The 23,950-nt window shown below is 41.1% G+C and overlaps 1 protein-coding gene across 3 annotated transcripts in view; it reads right to left on the reverse strand.

The window, feature by feature from the left end:
* Positions 1-240: 240 nt before the first annotated feature.
* Positions 241-23,950, reverse strand: part of VPS39 (VPS39 subunit of HOPS complex) — a 42,200-nt gene continuing 18,490 nt past the window's right edge. For all 3 annotated transcript variants that reach the window (XM_075927220.2, XM_075927221.2, XM_075927222.2), the window contains 14 exons: positions 22,582-22,724; positions 13,768-13,911; positions 13,018-13,159; positions 12,553-12,639; positions 11,766-11,839; positions 11,081-11,179; positions 10,678-10,795; positions 9,486-9,614; positions 9,003-9,105; positions 6,550-6,595; positions 5,793-5,942; positions 5,483-5,617; positions 4,744-4,835; positions 241-3,454 (listed from right to left, as the gene is read on the reverse strand). In XM_075927220.2, coding sequence (XP_075783335.2) covers positions 3,379-3,454; positions 4,744-4,835; positions 5,483-5,617; positions 5,793-5,942; positions 6,550-6,595; positions 9,003-9,105; positions 9,486-9,614; positions 10,678-10,795; positions 11,081-11,179; positions 11,766-11,839; positions 12,553-12,639; positions 13,018-13,159; positions 13,768-13,911; positions 22,582-22,724 — 1,538 coding nt within the window. In that variant the 3' untranslated portion in view covers positions 241-3,378. The remainder of the gene's footprint in view (positions 3,455-4,743; positions 4,836-5,482; positions 5,618-5,792; positions 5,943-6,549; positions 6,596-9,002; positions 9,106-9,485; positions 9,615-10,677; positions 10,796-11,080; positions 11,180-11,765; positions 11,840-12,552; positions 12,640-13,017; positions 13,160-13,767; positions 13,912-22,581; positions 22,725-23,950) is intronic.

Consider the following 23,950-nt stretch of genomic DNA (forward strand, 5'->3'; position numbering starts at 1 on the left):
GGGCCCTTTATTCGCAGATACTCAATCTAACAGAGGCCACATTTTGTAGTCCTGCCCTGCACAGCATATCATTTTTACATCAGGCCCACTTTTAGTCTCTTAATATGTACCATTTGAGGTAAGTCATGACCATGGAGTCACTTTACCAAGTACAGAAACCCTTTTGAGTCCATCACCTCAAAAGGCACACTTCCATGAGTTCTGCCTTTAAAAAAAAAAAAAAAAAAAAAAAAAACCATAAAACAGGCAGGTTCATAACAGAACCCCATGATCTACATCAAATGTTCTTTCTGTATGCTTTTTGTACAGCTTGACAATCTTCAAAGTAATGTTTTCCATAGCTCTGCCCTGAACTTGGATATATATTCAGGCACTAGCTTCCCTTCCCATGAATTTGACCAGATCTAGAGGGCCACTCACCTTCCTTCTATCGAAAATGTCAAATCCTATCATTCCTTAGGGTACCTCTTTGTAAGCAAACAATAGGTAAAGCAGTAGCAGATCCCAGTTCCTTGCCTTCCTGTTTACATAGATTAGCATGGACTAAGTGTGGTTCAACTAATGCATTTGTTTCTGGATATATTTACACACCACCACCTTTTCCACAATTGAGAATGTGTGAGAGACATGAAATTTGACCCACAATCTCATGGAAAGTCCACCCTAGTAAATATGGAAAAGAGCACTGTTGCCACCATTTCTGTTTCTATATTAGCCAAGCTGCTGCCTTAGGTATCTGGTAGCAGTTACTACCCCCAATGTATATTTTCCCCATTTTTGGGTGACTTGGGGAATGGAATAATGTCCATGGCAACCCTATTGAAATGCTTCTCCAATTACAGGGAATAGTTGCAATGAGGCTTTATAAAGAGCTATTGTGTGTCTGCTTTTGGCACAAAGCAAAGGTCTTGTAACAGGGGTGCCCAACATAGACTGTCCATGGCCCATCAGAACATTTCAGAAGGCCTGCAGCCTGTTTTAACACATTAATGGCCAAATCGTTTGCATTGTAGTCATCATGATTATATCATTTAATTTTACAGAAGTGTGTAAATAAATAACTGTTCATAGGTTGTTTCTATCTAAATATACACAAAACTAGCTGAATTTGAAATATAAATCTATACCGATGACTACGAGCCAAAGAAAATATACTCCGTGAATCAAGAGAACCCCCAAATCAGTTGTTAACATCCACACAATAAATGAAAAACAGAATAGTTCACAATATTTATTACAATATATTGCTTTAAACAAAAATGTCATATGGCTAGCAAATTCAAAACATGGTATGAGAAAAGATCGCAGAATTGCAGCACAAACTACATCTCTGCAAAGGTATGCAAAAAAGCCGAACAGAGGCACATAAGCATCACTGTGAAAGAAGAATATACTACAGACCCCCCCAACTGTAAGAGCATGCAGATTTACTGGCAGCAGACAGTCTGAATTACCTGCCCTCCGTACCAATATCAGAAAAATCTTGACATCTATATGCATAAACTGTAGATACCCTTCTTTCACTGTCAATGATCTGTAAACACAACTCCCAAAATCTCTTGTACCTGAACTCGTATAAACACACTATACAGAATATGTGCAAATTGATACAAGCATGTTTTAGGTTCTCCTGTTCAAACAGAAGATTGAAAAAGTAACTCCCTCTCAGTGCAGAAACTCCCCTAACCGCAACAGAAAGGCACCACCAGCAGTACTATCCAAGACATTTAAGGCTAGTGGCAGCCATGATCTTGAAAGCAAAACATAGATGGAAAAGGAATAGGCTATATAACCCTGGGTATGGTACTTGCAGCGTTTGACACAGGTAGCAAAAGTAAAGTAGGGTCAATTATATCCTACAAATGACCTGTTGCTAGAACTGTTAAAATAAAAGACTTAACATAAACATGCAAAGTCAATTAAATGCAATTACATTGTGGGCAGATGGGTTTTTGGTTCTGAAATTTATTTTCCTCAACTCCTTACCTGAGGAGTATGATAGATTTTAAAGGAAAATGTGAGCCATGCTCCATGTCATTTAATATTTAATTACAGAAGTATGGCTAAACTGGGATATTACCCACATTAAGTTACGCTGAACCATGTGCTACTGCTGCCTTTGCTCACCACTGCTCCGATGCTTTGTATAATAAGTGAACATGCAAGTACTCTCTCAACTTTGCTACAGATTAAAGTTTATGGGAAAATTAGACAAAAATATTACAGGACTATAAAGAAAAACACTGTATCCGTTGTGTGTTTAGAATCCTCTTGGCAAAGCAAAAATTAAAAAAAAAAAAAAAAACCACCACCAGCCTGGGCAGAAGGGAGTTGTTCTAAACCCTCAAAGACATCAAAATGCAGCCTGCGTTTCATTTTGATGCTGGAAAGTGAACTGAAGACTGAAGAGCTATTTATATACACAGGTCTCTTAAATGTGCTCTAGAAGCTCAAGCAAGAGATACACTTCAGTCCCTCTTAAAAGTGTTACTTTTAGGGGGTACTCTTTATGGTACCAGTGCAAGTGAGAGATTCCTCTCCTCAGAAAGCCACCACTTAAAAGCTTCCACTCATGCTGGGAGTGACTGTACACAGTGCAAACCGCGAATTAATTCATATTTACATACCTCTAACAACAAGCTGAAGTCAAAAAGGGAAAAATAACAGGCTTCAACGGTAATCATTTGTGTGTGACTAACTCCTGTGAAACTTCTATCAGAAGATGAGTTGATAAGCACTTTAGGCCTCAAAAGATTAAAAAGTTCTTTTGTTCAACATCCAGTTATTCCCAATACCAGGAGAAAAGTGAAGTCAGATACAGTTGTTCAACTTCCAGGTAAAAGAGCCTCTTCTCCTCCCAACCTCCACCACTACTTGGTGGATTGAAAAGTAGTTTCCAATACAGTGTAAATACTGTTGCAGTGACTTTCTAATACTCCTCAAAAGAGAAAACCCTTGAGTAAGCCAGGAACAAGGTCAGATCAAGAAGTTTTTACCTTAATAGAAAGTGTTTACTTTAAAACATACCCTCACTAGTAAACATCACAGAAGTGTTTGAAAACTAGCCTGCCAGTTTTGGAGCACGATACAAGCATATTGCTGGTCAATGTCCATTCCTCCTCATCTTGGCGCATTAAGAGGTATAATAGTTCCCAGCAGTTTAATAGTTAAAAACGTCAATTTTCTAACAAGTCAGTAGTGCCAGGTTGTAGAAAATAGTCAGTCCAGAGATCTGCTGGGCACAAGCTATTGGTAATATGTTCTCAGCAACATGCCTCAAAATTCCAGAGCATGAACTTTTCCTAAACGAGTCTTCACTTCTGAATTTCATGTGAATGTTAGGGCTAGTGCAGTCCATGTAACTGATGGCCACCTATTTCAGGTGTCTGCCGTATTGACTTCTTTGGAGCAGAAGTAGTGCACAACTACTGCATTAGGATATCGGGCAAATGCACTGTGAGGATACAGAATAGCACAAGATCAAAAGTCAATATAATCAGTCCCTAGTTTTCTCTGTTCACTATACAAGCTTCACTTTTGTTTCAATTATAGCATGTTTTAATAGAGATCCCAAGCAAAGAACTCAGCTGGACTTTGCAGCAGCATGCCTCAAACATTATTTAGGAGAGCAAGTTTGATTTGGAATGGTTATATTAATATGGCACCACACAGAGCCATTTTAACATGATCACTTTTTAAAGTCTATGATCACTTAAGTCTAGCATGATCCAACTTAACCAAAATGAGGCACACAGTACAGACTCGGCTCTACCTTTACCTCCTACTTCAAAATCATACTTAAGAAAAACTAGGTCAACGCATATAGTAATTCAGTGTTCCCAGAGAGCTGTGTTCATTAAAGCAGGCATGCAATCAAAGTGCTACTCTCCTCCAGATGCTGACTATTATTCATACCTTAGAGGGGTTTATTTCAACCACCAGTAATAGCAGCTAATGGTTAGGTGATTTAAGATTTAGTTTGGAGCTGAAGTACTGAATGGGATTAGGGAAGGAAACATCTAAGTCTCTGCGCCACATCAGACAAGGATTTCTTCCTTGAAAATTCCAGGGATAGAAATGGCAGGAGGAGAAAACATTGGAAGCTCTGACACCAATAAAACCTTTGCTGCTGCTGTCACTGCAGGTTGATTCTGGAGGCACAAAGCAGCCATCGTGATATTTTGTAATAAGAAGGTTTTGTAAATCTGAAACACATACTTAAATTTTCAAAGCTCAGAGATCACCTCTAACAATTTATATAAAGAATCCATGCGCAACCCCAAAGAGGGCCACTGCACACAGAGACAAATGTACCATGTTTACAAAGAGCTTTCAGACTGCAGGATGGAAAACAACTTTTCATTTGTAGTGCTTATCATCCACTCTGTACAGAGGTCTAAGCTCTGCACTCCAACATCTCAGGTGATGCCAGCATATCAACTACTTGCTCCCTCAATCTTGGAAAAGTTTCACAAAACTGCTTTATTTCATCTGTGCTGGAGGTGTGAAAATCCATGGGGAGTATTTTTGCAGTTCATCTCTGTCATAAGCATCAAGAGGTGAGGCTTTTCCCCCCACCCAGACACTCTAAGATTAGTTTCCAATTCATTGTACACTTCTGATAGTTTCTCCTTAGTGGTTTGCTTCTGAATTTACACATCCTGACTTCTCTGCAAGAGTGAGCTAGACTAGTTTGTTTCTGTATCACCAGCCTCTTTGGGAGCAATGCTCTGTATTACTCACCTATTTCCTATCTTCTTTTTACACACCGTACACACTTTTTCCTCTGTGATGATACACTTCACTTGCTGATGCAAAATCCTCTCCTCCTGAACCTGACAGAGGATATAAAATGTGATAAGCCACAGAGGCACCAACTTCCATGCTAGTTGTGGGGTGCTTGACCCTCCTGCTCTGCTTTAGGTCTTGCCTTACCCCACCTCTTCCCTGCCTTCTGCCCTAAGCCCAGCCCTCCCCCTTCCTTCTCAGAGCCCACCTGCATGCCACATAGAAGCTTTACGCAGCAGGTGGGAGATGCAGAGTAAAGCAGCAGATGAGAGGCACAGAGAGGGTGGGGCAGGGGTTGTCAGCAGAGCTGCCAGCGAGTGAGAGTGGAATTTGACTGCCAGCGGATGCTGAGCACCTGCTAATTTTTTTCCATGGGCGCTGTGGAGCCCTCATGGGATCAGCACCTCTGGTAAGCAGTGCAATGTTACACCTCAGCCACCTTTCTAGCCTCAGACAGAAGGCTAACATATTTCAACTCCCTTCAACTCCCATATTTCAATACTCTGTCTTCGGAAATACACAAGTTGTGAACTGCTGATTAGCACGCACTTAGCATTCCTGACTATGCTACACCACCATCTACAGGACAAGTTCCTTGTACCGGTAAGGAAGAGCTCAAATTTTTACAGCATTCCATTGAACAGAACTTTTGAAAATCCATCCTGACAAAGGAGGATGAAAGCATGTCACGTACCCTTAGGAATTCTGCATGGAGAAGATTTTTGAGTACTTGGTTGAATCGCTTCTTCTGAGCATTTTCTTCGAGGACTTTTTCCAGGAAGATTCGAATCTCACTAATTTGAGTATTTGCTGGGAGAAGGTTTATAGCCTAGAAGGGACAAGAACAAGACAAAGAGTAGGGTAGAAATGGTATTCAAACATTCATTTTTATTCACATTTTTAGGATCTGCTCCCAGAGCCTACCCTCAACTCCTGTGAGTTTCATTGGCATTCAAGGCATAGCACCCATCCATACCATGACCTACAAAAGAAGGAATCCTTACCTTGGTAGTATCTAATTTGCTGTGGTGCAATTCTAAAACCTGCAGGGCAGCCTGGAGATTGGCTTCAGGCTCCAACAGTTCCATCTTGATTGGCCCAAGGCAATGAACACTAGGTGGGGATAGATACATCCGGAGCAGAGACAGATAAACCTGTTTCACACAAACACCAAGACTGAAGCATATCAGACAGACACCACTGAACTATCTACTATGGGGCTATCTGGCAATACACGCTGGCACTAGCAAATATGCATTTTTGATAAGGACTTAAAATCTGTTATCCTTCAATGGATCATCTCCTCAACAAGTGTACACATGAATTCATTTCTAAGCCTTCAGCATAGAACAAGTTTTAGAAACAGATATTAAAATTTGCACCTCCTTTCTCTACAGCTCAGCTGCATGTATTCAGACTCCCATGTCTTTAGTCCATAGAAAGTTTTACTACTTTTTACTGCTATTAGCAGCATCGCCACAGCCAGATCCTATTGCTACTTGCAAAACAGAACTGTTAGCCAATGATAAAGATCAGCCATTTCCTGCAACCCAACAACATTCTAAGCAGGAGAGAAGTTGTGTAAAAAAGTATTACAAGTTCCTTAATAGAAGATGGCAGAGAGGACCCTGCCCTCTTTGGAAGTTCTGAACAAATCTGCACAACATACGTGTTCTTTAAACTGGCCAAACAGGGAGACAATAGTTATAATGCATGCATCATTCACATCAAAAGCAAGAATATGGACAAAAAGGTACTCACATCTTTGTTGCCATCTTTGCTTCTGTCATAGTGTTTATGGCAGTACCTAAAACAGAAGTGAAATGAAACATGGGTCTGTCTTGTAATTTGATAAATCCAGAAAAGTTTACTATTAGCAATTTGGACAGATATCAAATTGAGTTCTCAGATGTAAAAAAAAAACAAAACCAAAAAAAACTACCTAAGAAACTTGCCTTAGTTTGACCAGCAAAGCAGCCAAGAGAATAAATGGATAAATCCTGAGGTGGTAAGTCAATGAATGGTAACAGAATTTAATACACAAGAAAAGTGCCTGATCAGCACAAGCAAGGTGAATGCCTCCCAACAGGAATTACCTGAAGAGGTATGCAAAAGCTTAGGTTTAAAAAGCCTCCATGTCTAGCAACAAAGAAACCCATTGGAGCATGACAGAGACAGAGAGACAGAGAGTGAGTGAGTGTGTGTATGTGTGTTGCATTTTCACCCAAATGCTTTGAATCTTTTCAAAAATACAAAGGGGAACCAGCTATAGATGCCCCCTAGTAGGAGCAGCTCAGAATCCACTCCTGGGAGAATTCTATGCCACTGTGCACATGTAGAATTAATGAACCCTCTACAGATTTCTTTTCTTCTCTGCAGAAAAAATGACTGACAGGGAAGCAATGGGAAGCTGAAAGAGCAGTAACAGGCACCATCCCCTAGCAGTGTAGGTTCATCATTTCAGGCAACAAGAGCAGCCAGCAGTGTGGTAAATCACCATGGAGCTGGGGACATCCCAGCAAGAGACTCCTATGTTGAGCTGGAATCAGCTGCTAGTCTTGGCTGGACTGGAGGGAGGGGCAGGCAGGAACTCCTCTTTCTCTACAAGCAGTGGCTAAGGCTGGGGTTGTGTCAGACCATCCCTCAGCTGCAGGAAGCACAGTATCCTCCCCTGCCGTCTGCTCCCATCACTGCTCAGTGGTGGGTGGAGGAGTCATTGTTTCGGAAACCGCTCCTTCATCCATCCAGCCTCTGTGCATCCAGACACCCCTGCAAAACCTCAGTTGGTGCATCCAGAACCCTCCTAGCCCTCCATAGTCCAACCCCACTCCACTGAGCTTTAGCCTCTGGAAACCCATATCAGCCAAACCACACCCACTGAACTCCCTGAATGCAAACTCCCACCCTGAGGAGTCCCCACCGCCCAATTCCCTGCATCCAGACCCCAAACCTACCAAACCCCAAGCATCCAGACCCCCCCTTGCTGAGACACCCACTCCCAGCCCCCTCTGCTGAGCCTCAACCGCCTTCACCCAGAAGACCCTGCAGAGTCCCATTAGCCTTGCACTTGGAACCTGCACCCTGCGCATCCACATCCCCACCCCACACTCAGACCGGCCCCACTGAGCTGCCTCCACCCAGATTGTCCCACACAGAATCCTTTTACCTCACACCTGGATCCCCACACACAGAGTCCCTACAACTTGGATCCTGTCTGCTCCCCACCTTCTGTGCCTGTCTCAGAGGAACAAGGTCCCATGTGTTTCTGAGGCAAGCTCAGATCTTATTTTGTGTCAGGGTTGTGTGCCTGCGACAGTTCTCCCATACACTGTCTTAACTTCAGTTTTACTCCATACCTATCCCTATTACACTCTCCTCTTCTGCCATATTCCCCTCACCACCTTCCCTTTTTGTTTCTATGCAGCTTGTCCACTCCTCAGATGTAACCTTGCCTGCCAGCCCCACACACACACACACACACACACACACACACCCACCCCCCTCTGCTTATGTTGTACCCTATCCCCCAGCCACTACCTGTTTTGTGTATTTAGACCGTAAACTCTTCAGAGCGGGGACTATTCATGTTTGTGAAGTGCTGCACAATGAAGTCTCACCCTCAACTGGTTCTTAGGCCCCATCACCACAAACCTGTTTAACTAACAACTGCAAGTGGAAAAGTATCTTCTCGCTAACATAATTCCTTCTACTTGAGGAAGAATACTACATGAAAAGGTTAACATGTCTACACCTAAAAGAGGGCCATTCATAGCTAAACAAAGAAAGCAACAAGTAATAATAAGATATAAGCTAAGAGACTGACAACAGGCCAGGTTTATATGAGTGAAAACAAAAAAAAAGAGCCTGTCAGTGACTGCTATTTAATACTGAAGGGAGCCCAAGTAAAGAAATAGGAACCAGTCTTGGGGAACTGACAAATGGAACAGCGCAGGAAGGCCAAACCCCAAGAAATGCGGGAATGTAAGCCGTGATCAGAAAGCACACAGAGGGAATCCTAACCAATCAGTATATTGGGTATGATAGATCAAAAGGGTTACAGTAGCATGTTCCTACATGCACCTGGAACATTTAACAACCCCACTTCACTCACAGAGACAACAAGCAATAGAAGAAGGAAAGCTATTTCTTAAACAAAACAAAGAAAAAACCACACACACACAACTTGCAAAAATGGATACTAAGGAGAGGCTTACAATTCGGCCATTTTGGTATCCTTCAGTATGTGGACATAAATAATGAGGGCTTGTTCATGCTTCCCCATTCGACCTAACAGCAGGGCACGTTCTTCTAGAAGGCCTATAGAGGAACATGATAAAGGAATAGTCAGTGTCTGCTACAAAAATGGGAATATTCAAGTTCCATTGCACAACAGATCAAGGAACTGGATGAGATGGTGACAGTATTGAAAAAGCAGGAGAAAAATATAAACCGTGGCATGAACAGATCAGAGACTATTAACTAGAGGACATTTCAGTGGTGCGTAGCCATGTCAAACCGTATCACTTTACTAGCTACTGAACTATTTCTGCCAGTGCCCTACCACCATCTTTTTTTAATTGAACATGCTTAGGATGCTTACTATAATAAAGGAAGGAGAGCACAGAAAGACATTGCTGTGCAATATGAAACTAAATTGGTCTCAAGCAGAAAGAAGCTACAGCATGACTAGCACTCACCATCAAAAGGGAAATCGCTGATGAGCCGACTTGGTTCATAGCAGCTAGAAATCTCAAGAAAGCAGAGCAGCTTTCCCCGATACTCCCCTAGCTCCCCTTCCTCCTCTCCAGCAGGCACTGGAATTTTATCTGTAGTAGGAGGGAAGAGAAAAAACCATCAGTAGCATATGGGTCTTCCCACAGTAACATAAGGGAACAAGACATTTTCACCAAATTATTTTGCAAGAAGTCAAATGTTGTTTACAAAACCTCATGCACCGGAGAGCATGTGTGCATGAATAATTCTTAAGGAGTTACAAGACTCTGGCCTCCTTTTCTGGATCATTTGATAATGAAGCAGATAAAGCCAGTAATAAAACTGAATATCTACTTTTCTGAGTTTTGGGGCATGAGTTTCTTGTTGCACCTACCCTAGAATTTCCTTTAACATGAAATTATAAGCTCCATACAACTTCACTAATATTGCACTTCCTTCATTTCACACAAGAAGCATACTGTGCTCTTTCCCCGATAAAGTGCACTAGCGTATAAAGTCTGTGGATACAAAGATGAGAGGGGTTGCAAGCATTTTGGAGGACAGGACTGGAATTCAGAAGATCCTGGATAAATTATAGAATTGGTCCCACACTTCAAGGATGATATGGATAAATGAGAGTGTGTCCAGGGGAGAGCAACAAAAACGATAAAAGGTTTAGAAAATCTAATTTGACGAAAGGTTAAAAAACTGGACATGTATAGTCATGAGAAAAGACAAGTAAGGGAGAAACTGCTAATCTTCAAGTATGCTAAGGTCTATAATAAAGATAAGTATAATTTGTTCTCTATGTCCACCAAAGGCAGGACAAGTAGTAATGGTTTTAATCTGCAACAAGGGAGATTTAGGCTAGATATTAGGAAAAACTTTTAGCTATAGGAATAGTTAAGCACTGAAACAGGGTTCCAAAAAAGAGGCTGCAGAATCCACATCTTTGGAAATTTAAACAACAGTCTAGTTTAAGAACACTAGTCAGAGATGGTTTAGATTACTCAATCTGGCCTCAGCATGGGGGATGGAACAGATGACCAGTTCGCATCCATTTCACCCCTACATTTCCAAAAGATTTCTATGACATCATTTTGCCGGTGTGCTCTGCAACCTCTCCTTCCTATATTATTGCCTGTTACAAGGCAAGGTAGAGCATGGTTCACGTACCTGCAGGGAAGGAGATGAGATATTCCTTCATTAATCCCTGTACTTTCTCACAGTACAGCTGGATCAGACAGTTGTGGAATTCTGAGCCCGTCTCCTCCCAAACATGGATGATGTGTTCCTGTGAACCCAAATATACAATTTAAGGGTCACCAAAAATGCTTCCTAGTACGTCAGTACATTCTGTCAGCAGTTCCACACATTCCTCCACAACCACCACTTAAGAATGCCAAAAAAGGCTCCTGAATCCTATTCACTTACACCTCCTATCAGCTGTATAGTTTGTTTATTCTACCTCACGCTGAAGTCAGTATTCTTTACAAAACCTTTGGAGCCTAACACTCTTGACAGGCCTGATAAATACATGTGTTATATTGAAACCACAGCTGCTAATTTAAGTTCTTACCAGGTAAGGGATAGCCAAGCTTTTAAAATTTTCTATCAAGAAGTTGAGTACTTTGTCTCGAGGCAGGGATTCTACTTCAGGAAGGTCTTCTGTAAATATCTGCCAAACAAAATTTCTATTTGGGAACTGATTTTTACATGTGTAACGCAGTCTCATTTTTCTGAGTCAGAGGAATTGCAATACACAAGCCCTCAAATCATGTGGGAGCTCTCTGCAGAATGAAAGCAGCAGATTCACATACTTAACACTGCCTCATATCTAAACTTATGTTCTACTACCAGAGCTGCAACAACGAACGAATGAAAAACAAGTTATATTTGGTATTTAAATATACCATATGAAAATGCGTAGCTACAAAATACATCAATAGTAACATTACATTGGACCCTTATTGCAGTTTACATCTAAAGATTGTGCAGAGCAAACTGCACGGATGAGAAATTTTAGTTGTACTGAAATTATTCCCATATGCTCATTTCAAATAAAAAGCTATAAAAGGAAACATAAGCAGGCCCAACTTGTGCACTGAATGTAAGTGGAAAAACTAGACATTGCACTGGAGTTCAATGGTAACAACTGGACTTCAACTTCTACCCAAGCTCCTGAAGACAAGGACAAGTAATTGCTGCTACACTAATGGCATCGAAAGTCACATTTAAGAACCAGCTAATGTAGCAATTTTTACCTTCAATCCGTCATCGGGAAAGTCTCTGAGCACCCAGGTAGAATAGAGGAACACCAAGTGCAAGTTTTCTGTGCCTGAAACAACAACCAAAGTAACACTTGCCACTATCTGAAATACCAATTCCTGCAAAGGCAATGACTTGCATAGAGAAGTATTTTCATAACCATAGGTGCTAGAACTTATTTCCCTAAAAGGAACTAAAATTGGAGCAAATTTTGTGCTAAGGGCCCAGATTGCTATTCAGCAAACCTAGCTCCTGCTTGAAAATCAAGTCAGGCAGATACTAGGGTACCATTAGAATTAAACAATCACAACTTAGAGACAGCCAGCTTAATTACTTTCCAAAATTTTCACTTTACTTACACCACCTAGTTTTACTATAATAGGAAAAAAGAGAACATGTCTCCCCTTGCTAGTTGACCTTGTGCACACTCAGTTTCACCATATAGAATAGGATGACTAGCTCCTAGAACACCTACCTATAATGTGTGTCTCTATAGCCATGGCACTATTTGCTGTGTTTGGTGACAAGTGTCTGATGCATACATGTTATACACACAAAAATGTGTGCTTGCAAAATTCAGAGATTTAAACCAGAGTTAATAATTTTGTAATTTCATGTATAAAATGGAAAGATAACAGAAAATTACAGATATTTGACATCTCTGCAATTAAAGAAAGTTCACACACACAAAAAAAAGAGGAAAGTGGCATACAAAGTTTAAGTATTGAGCGCTAGAGAGATCACTTTAAAAGAAGTTCCCACTTACCCCTGCTTTGCACTCACCCAAATGTTGTAGATACTGCACTGTCCTTTCATGGCCCTTCAAAGGTGAATTGGCCTTCTTTGATTGATCCACTAACACCTGCAGAGCTTTTAGTAAAAGAAAGGTCAATTCCATGGGCATTATCCTTACATTTAGAAAACAGCTTCCTGAATTCACTGAGAACTCATGTTTCCGAGAAAGCTGGACAACAAAGCATGCTCTCCATTTGCCTAACCACTGAGGCAGAACAGAAACATTTTTACATGTCAACTTTTTGCTACACAAGAAGCTCTTGGTAAGGATCAATCCTAAGCAAACAAGGATAAATATTTAAGTCAAAGAATGATTTAATCATGAGACTGCTACAATCGGGTAGGCCATTCTGAAATAGTTTAAGAATGTATGAACAGATTGTCAGCAACAGATGGGCTAAGATGTACAGCAGAAGAGTGCACTCCAGTCACCTCTCTTCCCTCCTCACTCACCTTTTTCATGCAGTCCTTTCTTCTCATACAGTATTATCAGCTCACTATACTTGTGTGCCTTCTTCAGTACATGCTCACTCTCTTCAATGTGGCAGTGATTGTTCTCCAGACGTAGCAAAGGTGCTACCAGAGCTACATTTGTCTGCAAGCAAAGGAAGAGCATTCAGAAGTTTCAGATTCATGAACTGTGCATTTAGGCTCATAGTGTCCAACAGTATAATCAAGAAAAGAGGAAAGAAAGGTGATCCAAAAAATATGTATCATTCATGGCATGAGAAGTGAGATTTTAACATTTGTAAGAAAGAGTCCTCTATCCTGTCTATTTTACATGCAGTTTAACTTTGGTGTTCAGTGAACAAGCAGGTAGTCAGGGGCTCATACACTGGCACTTCTTCCTTTACCATGGTTAGAGAATGGCTGTTAAACATCATCAACTTCAGGAATAAGGACAATTCTCTCCATCTAGTTAAGCACACCAATGACAGACAAACATGCTTACAAATAGGTATTTCTCTGCACATCAAAACAGAATGTTCTACTTTTTAAGGAAAGGAAGCTTTGCAAATGGATAAACTTGCCAAGTTCTGTGATGCGGTCTGCTGGTGGTTCAGTCCATGAAGGACAGATGTTGACAAAGTCTCAGATGAAAATATTCCATCTCCTGTCTTCCAATTTTCCCCACCTCAAATTCCAGATGTAGTTTATTCTCTCTAGATTTAATAGGCTCACTGGGTTAGATAGGGAACTCACATGGAGGTAACACTTGAGCAAGGTGGTGTCAATGATTTGGAGGAGCTTCTTTTTGGATTTGATGGTGGGTGTTCCTTCCATGAGGGGTGAGGTGCTGGACTGGTGATCTGAGTCATTTAACTTCTTTACCAGATGACTTCTTTTCTGCAGAACACAGCATGAGATTTAAAGTTAGGGATTTTACCCCACTGCCCCACCAATACGATTCCCAAGGAAAGCATAGGCCAATATAAATCCTCTTAATTATATATTAGACACCCCTCCCTCCCCATTAACTATCCCTCTACAAGTATCTCAATTTAGATTTAAGATGTGCCCATCCATAACTCTGGATGCATTTAAAAAATTACTAAAATCCATAAAATTGGGACTAGTGTCCAGTCCTAAATGTCCCCACAGTGTTCTTCCACTGCCCATTTCTATTTGCTCTGCCAAACCTCTTGTCCAGGAAAAGCTGGGGCAAATAACTGCCATCCACAGTGTAATCTATTGCTCAAGAGATTTATTCTCTGGATGCCAAAAAGACAAAATTTTACAGAAATGGTGATCACTTCCTACCAACAGCTCACCTCAGTCCTTCTCAATTTATGCCAGGGATTTATTAGCTCAAGAGCCTCATCTAATTTCATTTGCCACGGTATCACACCATGACAGGAGTAGTCCCCAGTAAATATTAATTTTACAATCACCAATTAACCTGACAAACCTATTGTTTATCTGTATTTACCAAGTTTTTAATTGGAAGACAGGATTTGAACATGTCAGTTTTTCTTTAACAAATGTCAACACCTTTTGGTGGTGTTTTTCATTAATAGGCCAGCCTGTCACAAACTAGCAAGAATAATTCTATAAATAGAAAAAAGTGTTTAGTTGCTACTTTCAAACATTTAAGTCCAGGAAAGTAAACTGCATCTAATCTTGTCAACGTTGTAAATACCTTATCCAAACCAGCTAAATATTCAGCTGGTGCAGAACCAGCTGAAATTCTGCTCTGTTATTTTTAGCAAAATTGCTTGGACATAAGATCAGCCACAGTAGGTCAGACCAAAGGTCCACCTAGTTCAGTATCCTGTCTTCCAAAAGCAGCCAATCCCAGATGCCCCAGAGGGAGTGAATAGAACAGGGAATCTAATAGCAAACCATTACCCATTCCCAGCATCTGATAGAGGCTAAGGACACCATTCCGACTCATCTTGGGTAATAGCCATTGATGGACCTAACCTTCGTGAATTTATCTAGTTCTTTCTTGAACCCTGTTAAAGTCCTGGACTTTACAACTTCCTCTGGCAAGGAGTTCCACAGGCCAACCATTCACTGTGTGAAGAAAAACTCTTTTGTTTATTTTAAACCTGCTCCCTATTAATTTGGTGATGCCTAGTTCTTATGTTATGGGAACAAATAAATAACTTTTCCTTATTCACTTTTTCCACACCAGTCATGATTTTATAAACACCTCTATCATCTTCCCCCCAGTCTCTTTTCTAAAATGAAAAAAGTCTTTTTAATCTCTCTTCATATGGGACCCATTTCAAACCCCTAATCATTTTTGTTGCCCATTTCTGAACCTTTCCCAACGCCAATATATCTTTTTTCGAGGAGGCGGCAAATACATCTGTATGCAGTATTCAAGATGTGGGCGTACCATGGTTTTAGAGGCAATAAGATGTTCTCTGTTTTATTCTCTATCCCTTTTTAAAAGATTCCTAAATTTCTATTTGCTTTTTTGACTGTTGTTGCACACAGAGTACATGTTTTCAGAGAACTATCCACAATGACTCCAAGATCTCTCTCTTGAGTGGTTAGAGCTAAATTAGTCCCCATCATATTGTATGTATAGTTGGGATTTTTTTCCAATGTGCATTACTTTACATTTATCAACATGAAATTTCATTTGCCATTTTGTTGCCCAATCACTTAGTTTGGTGAGATCTTTTTGAAACTCTTCACAGTCTGCTTTGGTTTTAACTATTTTGAGCAGTTTGGTATTATTTGCAAATGTTGACACCTCTCTGTTTACCCCTTTCGCCAGATCATTTATAAATAGGCTGAACAAAATTGGTCCCAGTATAGATCTTTGGGGGACACCACTAGTTACTTCTCTCCACTCTGAAAACTGACCATTTATTCTTACCCTGTGTTTCCTGTCTTTCAACCAGTTACCAATCCACGAAAGGACCTTCCCTCTTATGCCATGACAACTTACTTTACTTAAGAGCCTTTGGTGAGGGACCTTGTCAAAGGCTTTCTGGAAATCTAAGTATACTATATCTACTGGATCCCCCTTGTCCACATGTTTCTTGACCCCCTCAAAGAACTCTAGCAGATTAGTAAGGCATGATTTCCCTTTACAGAATCCATATGGACTTTTCCCCAACAAATTATGTGTATGACAATTTTATTCTTTACTATAGTTTCAACTAAATTCTCCGGTATTGACATTAGACTTACCAGTCTGTAATTGCCAGGATCATCTCTAGGGCCCTTTTTAAATATTGGCATCACGTTAGCTATCTTCCAGTCATAAGGTACGGAAGCTGATTTAAAGGATAGGTTACAAACCATAGTTAATAGTTCTGCAATTTCACATTTGAGTTCCTTCAGAACTCTTGGGTGAATGCCATCTGGTCCCAGTGACTCATTACTATTAAGTTTATCAATTTGTTCCAAAACCACCTCTGATGACACCTCAGTCTGGGATAATTCCTCAGATGTGTCACCTAAAAAGGATGGTTCAGGTTTGGGAATTTCCCTAATAGCCTCAGCCGTGAAGTCCAAAGCAAAGAATTCATTTAGTTTTTCTACAATAACCTTATTTCTACAATGACCTTATTGTCTTTGAGTGCTCCTTTGGCATCTTTGTTCAGGGACCCCACTGGTTCTTTAGCAAACTTCCTGATTCTGATGTACTTGAACAGTTTGCTATTGTTTTCTGAGTTTCTGGCTAGCTGTTCAATCTCCTTTTTGGCTTTTATAATATTTTTACACTTAATTTGACAGAGTTTATGTTTAAGTTTCTATGCAGCTTACAGGGATTTTACTTTGGTCATTGAACCTTTTAATTTCTGTTTAACCTCATTTTTGTGTAGTTCCCTTTTCTGAAATTAAATGCCACAGTGCTGGGCTGCTGAGGTGTTTTTCCCACCACAGGGATGTTAAATTTTAGTAACCATAATGTAATATTTCTAAGTGGTCTAGTTATAATTATCCCTTGGACCAGGCCTGTGCTCCACTTAGGACTAGACCAAGAATTGCCTCTACTCTTGTGGGTTCCAGAACCAGAAGTAGTCAGTGAGGAGGGAGAAGCAGTAACAGGAAACTTGGAAATGGCGGAGATGCTCAATGACTTCTTTGTATCGGTCTTCACCGAGAAGTCTGGAGGTGTGCCTAACGTAGTGAATACAAGCACAGAGAGGGTAAGTTTAGAAGATAGGATACACAAAGGACAAGTTAAAAATCACTTAGGAAAGTTAGATGTCAGCAAGTCACCAGGTTCTGATGAAATGCATCCCAGGATACTCAAGGAGCTGATAGAGGAGGTATCTGAGCCTTTAGCTATGATCTTTGAAAAATCATGGCAGACAGGGGAGATACCAGAAGACTGGAAAAGGGCAAATATTGTGCCCATCTATAAAAAGGGGAAGAAGAACAACCCAGGAAACTACAGACCGGTCAGTTTAACGTCTGTCCCAGGGAAGATAACGGAGCAGGTAATTAAGGAAATCATATGCAAACACTTGGAAGGTAATAAAGTGATAGGGAATAGCCAGCATGGGTTTGTGAAGAACAAGTCATGCCAAACTAATCTGATAGCTTTCTTTGATAGGATAACGAGCCTTGTCGATAAGGGAGAAGCGGTGGATGTCATATACCTAGACTTTAGTAAGGCATTTGATACAGTCTCGCATGATATTCTTATTGATAAACTAGGCAAATATAACTTAGATAGGGCCACGATAAGGTGGGTGCATAATTGGCTGGATAACCGTAGTCAGAGAGTTGTTGTTAACGGTGCTAAATCCTGCTGGAAAGGGATAACAAGTGGAGTTCCGCAAGGGTCTGTTTTGGGACCCGTACTGTTCAATATCTTCATCAATGATGTAGATATTGGGATAGAGAGTACACTTATTAAGTTTGCAGATGATACCAAACTGGGTGGGGTTGCAACTTCTTTGGAGGATAGGGACATAATTCAAAATGACCTTAGCAAGTTAGAGAAATGGTCAGAGGTAAACAGGATGAAGTTTAATGAAGAGAAATGCAAAGTGCTCCACTTAGGAAGGAACAATCAGTTCCATACATACAAGATGGGAAGCGACTGTCTAGGAAGGAGCATGGCGGAAAGGGATCTAGGGGTCATAGTGGACCACAAGTTGAATATGAGTCAGTGTGACGCTGCTGCAAAAAAAGCAAATATGGTTCTAGGTTGTATCAACAGGTGTGTTGTAAGCAAAACTCGTGAAGTCATTCTGCCGCTCTACTCTGCACTAGTTAGGCCTCAGCTGGAGTACTGTGTCCAGTTCTGGGCGCCACATTTCAAGAAAGATGTGGAGAAATTGGAAAAGGGTACAGAGAAGTGCGACGAGAATGATTAAAGGTCTAGAGAACATGACCTATGAAGCCAGGCTTCATGAACTGGGCTTGTTTAGTTTGGAAAAAAGAAGATTAAGGGGGGACATGATAGCGGTTTTCAAATATCTAAAAGGGTGTCACAAGGAGGAAGGAGAAAATTTGTTCCTCTTGGTTACTGAGGACAGGACAAGGAGTAATGGGCTTAAAGTGCAGCAGGGGAGGTTTAGATTGGACATTAGGAAAAAATTCCTAACTGTCAGGGTGGTCAAATATTGGAATAAATTGCCAAGGGAGGTGGTGGACTCTCCCTCTCTGGAGATATTTAAGAACAGGTTAGATAGACATCTGTCAGGGATGGTGTAGACGGAGCTTGGTCCTGCCTTGAGGGCGGGGGGCTGGATGACCTCTCGAGGTCCCTTCCAGTCCTATGATTCTATGATTTAAGGTATCAAGAAATTTTATCTCTGCATCCTGTCTGGAGGTGATGTGTACCCAGTCAATATGGGGATAGTTGAAATCCCCCATTATTATTATTATTGAATTTTTTATTTTGATAGCCTCCCTAAACACCCTTTGTATTTCATTATCACTATCCTGGTCAAGTGGTCGATAATATATCCCTACTACTATATTATTATTATTATTAGAGCATGGAATTACTACCCATAGAGATTCTATGGAACATTTCGGTTCATATATGATTTTTACTTCATTTGATTCTACATTTTCTTTCACATACAGTGCCATTCCCCCACCAGCATGACTTGTTCTGTCCTTCCGATATATTTTGTACCCTTGTATGACTGTGTCCCATTGATTGTCCTCATTCCACCAAGTTTCTGTGATGCCTATTATATCAATATCCTTCTTTAATACGAGGCACTCCAGTTCACCAATCTTATTTAGATTTCTAGCATGTGTGTATAAGCACATTAAAATTATCACTATTTATCTGTCTGCCATTTCCTGACGTGTTAGTCTCTTTCATTTGATTGTTTCTCATCTGATCTTACTCTTAACTTTATCATCCCCCATCCTCTCCTCTTTTACTAGAACAAAGAGAATCTCTATTAATAGATGCTTCCTTAAGTGATGCCCCTGTCCAATCCATGTGCTCATCTGCACCCATCGGCTTTCCCCAAGTCCTTAGTTTAATAACTGACCTATGACCCTTTTTAATATTAGGTGCCAGCAATCTGGTTCCATTTTGGTTTAGGTGGAGCCCATCCTTCCTGTATAGGCCCCCCCCTTTTCCAAAACTTTCCCCAATTCCTAATAAATCTAAACTCCTCTCTACACCACCATCTCATCCACACATTGAGACTCTCTAGTTCTGCCTGCCTACCTGGCCCTGCACGTGGAACTGGAAGCGTTTCATAGAATGCTACCACAGAAGTCATGAATTTCAAGCTCTTTCCCAGCCGCCTAAATTTGGCTTGCAGAACCTCTCTCCTGCCTTTCCCTATGTCATTGGTACCTACATGTACCACGACCACTGTCTTATATCTCAAGAGATCCACAACTTTCACACTAGGCAGGCACGTCACCATACAGTTCTCCCGGTCATCAAAAAACCCAGCTGTCTATATTTCTAATGACTGAATTCCCCCATTACTAACACCTATCTTTTCCTAATGACTGGAGTTCCCTCCCCTAGAGAGGTATCTTCAGTGTGAGAGGATACCATATCATCATCATCATCTGGAAGGAGGGTCACAACTATGGGATGGTTTCCCTCTGCTCCAGATCAATGTTCTCCTTCCCTGAGCTTTAAATTATACATTATGTACTAAGAATGCTAATTGTGTGACCTGGGTCCTCTTCCAATTTTAATGCACAATTTTCAGTTACATTAAAACGTACTACTGACCATGTGTAAAATTATAAGGAACAGCTACTTACTGCAACTGTGGTTCGTCAAGATGCGATACATACATGTATTCCATTTCAGTTCTGGTGCAAAGGGTGTGCACGCACACCTGAAAATGTTACCTAATAGTACCCTTAGAAGGGCAGAACTCATATTTCATAGCAATAGGTATCAACCACACACACACCATCCCCACGCTGTAAGAGGCAGCAGTGCCCTATTTCATCTCCGTTCCTGTGTACCAAACACCCACAGACTTAAGTCTCATGCAGAGGGGCTAGCAGGTGGGTCATGGAATGCACGTTTTCATCACATCTTGAAGAACCACAGTGACTGTGTTTCTTCTTAAAAAAAAAGACAGCAATTTATTCCACTTTGGTGCCTCTCAGGCAGTATCCACCCCAAGAGGTGAGGTTGGAGTCTACCTAAAGAATCTCCCTACCAAAACGTGCATCCACTCTGGAACATGTAGTAATGGCATAATGCTCCTAACGTATGGAAAACCATGCAACAATCCTGCACATGTCCACTATGGGGATGTCGCTTAGGAGTGCTATCATTCGTGTGCTCTCACAGAAAGAGCTCACATCTGCTGAGAGGTACAGCTGAAGCTACTTAATATGAAGCCTTGGTACAGAATAAAAAAATCACTTGCCCCTCCACATAAACTCCATATGACAAATTGGTAAAGGGAAGCACAAAATGGCTTAGCCCTGTTCAGACAAAAGGCCAGACTTCACCAGACATCTAATGTGTCAAGACACTGCTGCTCTGGAGATGACTGCACTTAGGAAAGAAGAGAGGTACATATACTGCCCAGTTCAAATTAAACTAAACCACTGAAGTTTTTGTGTGTGGGCATAAAGTCATTTTCTCCATCAAGAACCATGTATAAGACGGTTCTGCCACCAAAGCCTGAAACTCAGACACTTCTTGCTACCAGAAACCAGCTTTCTGACAAAAACAGAAAGGGGAAAGATGCCAGAGGTTCAAATGGAGGTCCCGTTAAAGCCACTTTGACTATGTTAAGCGGAACAGGCTCTTAGATTGCAGGACAGAGATTAAGTCTTTATAAGAATCTTGCTACTATGGCACTGGAGAAGAATGATCTTCCCTGGATGGAAGGATGAAATGCTGATATTGCTTGTTGAGAGCACCTCTGGCTGCAAAGTGCAATACCTGACGATTGAGGGTACACCAAGTACTCCAAATTAGCTCTTATTCAGGACATGGTCAGATGAATTCCGAGGGCAGAAAACCACACCATGAACCATCCTGCAGCTTCCACTGGCTGGAAACGGCAACCTGCAGCCAACAGAAGCAGCAAGCACTTATACCTGCAGCTGTGCAGGTAAATACAGCGGCTTTAGCCACTCAAGGCGAACTCTAGCAAACTGTTTGTTTCACTGCTCACCCCAATCTAGACCATTCCTGACAGATACTACCTTGACAGTTATGTTTTTCTTATGTCAAGCCTAAACCACTCTTCCCTGCAATTTAAGCCCATTACTTCTTTTCCTATCTTAAGAGGTTAACATTTTTTCCTCCCTCCTCTTTGTAACAACCTTTTATGTACAAGAAAACTTATTTCCCCCACCTTGGTCTTTTCTTTTCTACACTAAAACCCATTTTTTCCTAATCTTCCCACCATCCCACTGCAAGTCAGTGAACAGGACAGGAAGTACAAAAGGCAAGCCTAGGAGCTCAGTCAGGGCTCAGCTGCCAGAGGCGGCAAATGCTCCCGAGATAGGGAAGTTGTTACAGACCTCAGAGAAGCAGAAGACTCTTCCATATTTGGATGTTTAAAGGTTATGAAAAATGTAAAGGAACCCCTCCAAATAGGTAGGCAAGAATGGAGACTTTTTAAAGAAATCAGAGTCATTAAACAGTTTCCAATTTCTTAAAAATCAACATAGAAGTTTAATTGTCTTTCAGAAAAAATAAAAGTAGACATGTGAGCTATCCATTCTATTATGCAGAAGACAACAAGGGTGATGAGAGAACAGTACAGTAGTCTATGGGAGCCAGGAAGAGGTAAAGCATAGCTAATAGCCACAGTGGGCTATTAGCTCCAAATCCAGTATTCTATTCTTCTGACCCATCTGCCTGCTATACAGTGCCTCCCCTCCCAATCCACCAGGTCATATTTGGGCATCAGAAGCCAAATTCTCTAGAGCACTGTTTCTCAAACTGTGCTCCACCGAGCCCATGTCCAGGGGCTCCGCGAGGTTAACAAACTGGAAACATCAATAGGTACAACACATACAATCACTGGACTGCTAGGGCTCCGCATAAAATTTTACGCATGTAAAGGGCTCCGGAGCCCAAAAAGTTTGAGAACCGCTGCCCTAGAGATAAATATTAGCAGCACTTACCTGAGTTAAGTAATCTATGAGTGCTAAGTGTGCTTTCTCCAATTCAGCCCCAGAGAGTACCGGCAGAGGGTTGGGATACTGCAACTGTTTCCTATAATCAGTGGGTAGCAGGTCAGGATACAGACCCATGACATGAGTGGGATCTATGCAAAAAACAACCAGTAATTGTAAGTTTCATAGCATTTTGGTTGTCAAAAATACCATTTTAATAAAGCTTTCTGATGATTTGTGAAGTTGATCATAAGCAAGCCCACACCACTTAGTAATTACATCTTCATGGTGCTTTACAAATAACTGTCTCTATGCTATTAGATTGCTAATCAAGTATCCCCATTTTAATACATGATTAAATGGAAGCAGAAGTTAAGGCAAGAGGGAGACAGACAGAGCTGGGGGTAGAAATTCATGCCTTCTCCAACCTGCAATATTCATTCTGTTGACAGAGCTAGAGCAGAGTCCCAACATTAATAAGGAAGTTTTAACAAGAGAACTATGAATTAATACTGCTGGCTCCAAAGGGCTTCTTAGAAGAAGAAACTGTTGTAATAAATGCAATGAGCTTCCAAACAGGTTACAAGGACAGACCTGACCAGAAAGTCCCAATACTAGCATATCAGTTTCATGCAGTTGATGAACTCCCAAATTCATTACTTAAATTAGAATTTAGGACCCTCTTGGTTCCTGAACTGTTATCTGGTCCCAGGAGTAAACTTTTCAAAAAGTTCCCACTTCCCAAAAGGGACTAAGACTTCAAGTCATGTCTTAAGCTGAAAATTAACCCTTCTGGGCACTTTGGACATTCATTCACTTTCTTCTTATTCTGTTCCATGAAGTGTCCATCGAACAAAAACACACAGGAGCTCACTGATTTTTAGCAGTGGCTGGTACTCATAAGTCAGAGTGAAGGAACTGGCAAGCCTGCTGGTGCCCCTTAACACACCTACTCCAAGCTGCAACACTATTTGAGGAGTAGTAGTAGGTTTCAGTGTCTAACCAACAAACTAAGCTTAGGGCTGCACAAGATGCTATTACTTGTTCTCAGACTAAATCAAATCCTGGATCATCAATTTCTAGTGAAATTCACTGTAATCTTTCCTTGCCCACATTGGTAGGGGAGCCTGGACGGCCCTGCCTTGACTGAAATAATAGTGTCTGCCTTGACCACATTGCAGATCTCTAACAAGCAAAATCCAGGCCTGTCTCAAGTCTGGTGCATGTAAGCATTGCAGACAAGGCTCAGGGGAGAAGCTTTGGGAGGCAGGAATGTTTTGCACAATCATACAGATACAACATGGTACTGTGAGATTATGCCAAGGACATCAGGAGGAACCTTGTACTAGTACTTCTACTTCTGATAAGCAAAAATTTC

The sequence above is a fragment of the Pelodiscus sinensis genome, chromosome 5 (assembly GCF_052426305.1).
Source record: "Pelodiscus sinensis isolate ZL-2025 chromosome 5, ASM5242630v1, whole genome shotgun sequence".
NCBI lineage: Eukaryota > Metazoa > Chordata > Testudines > Trionychidae > Pelodiscus > Pelodiscus sinensis.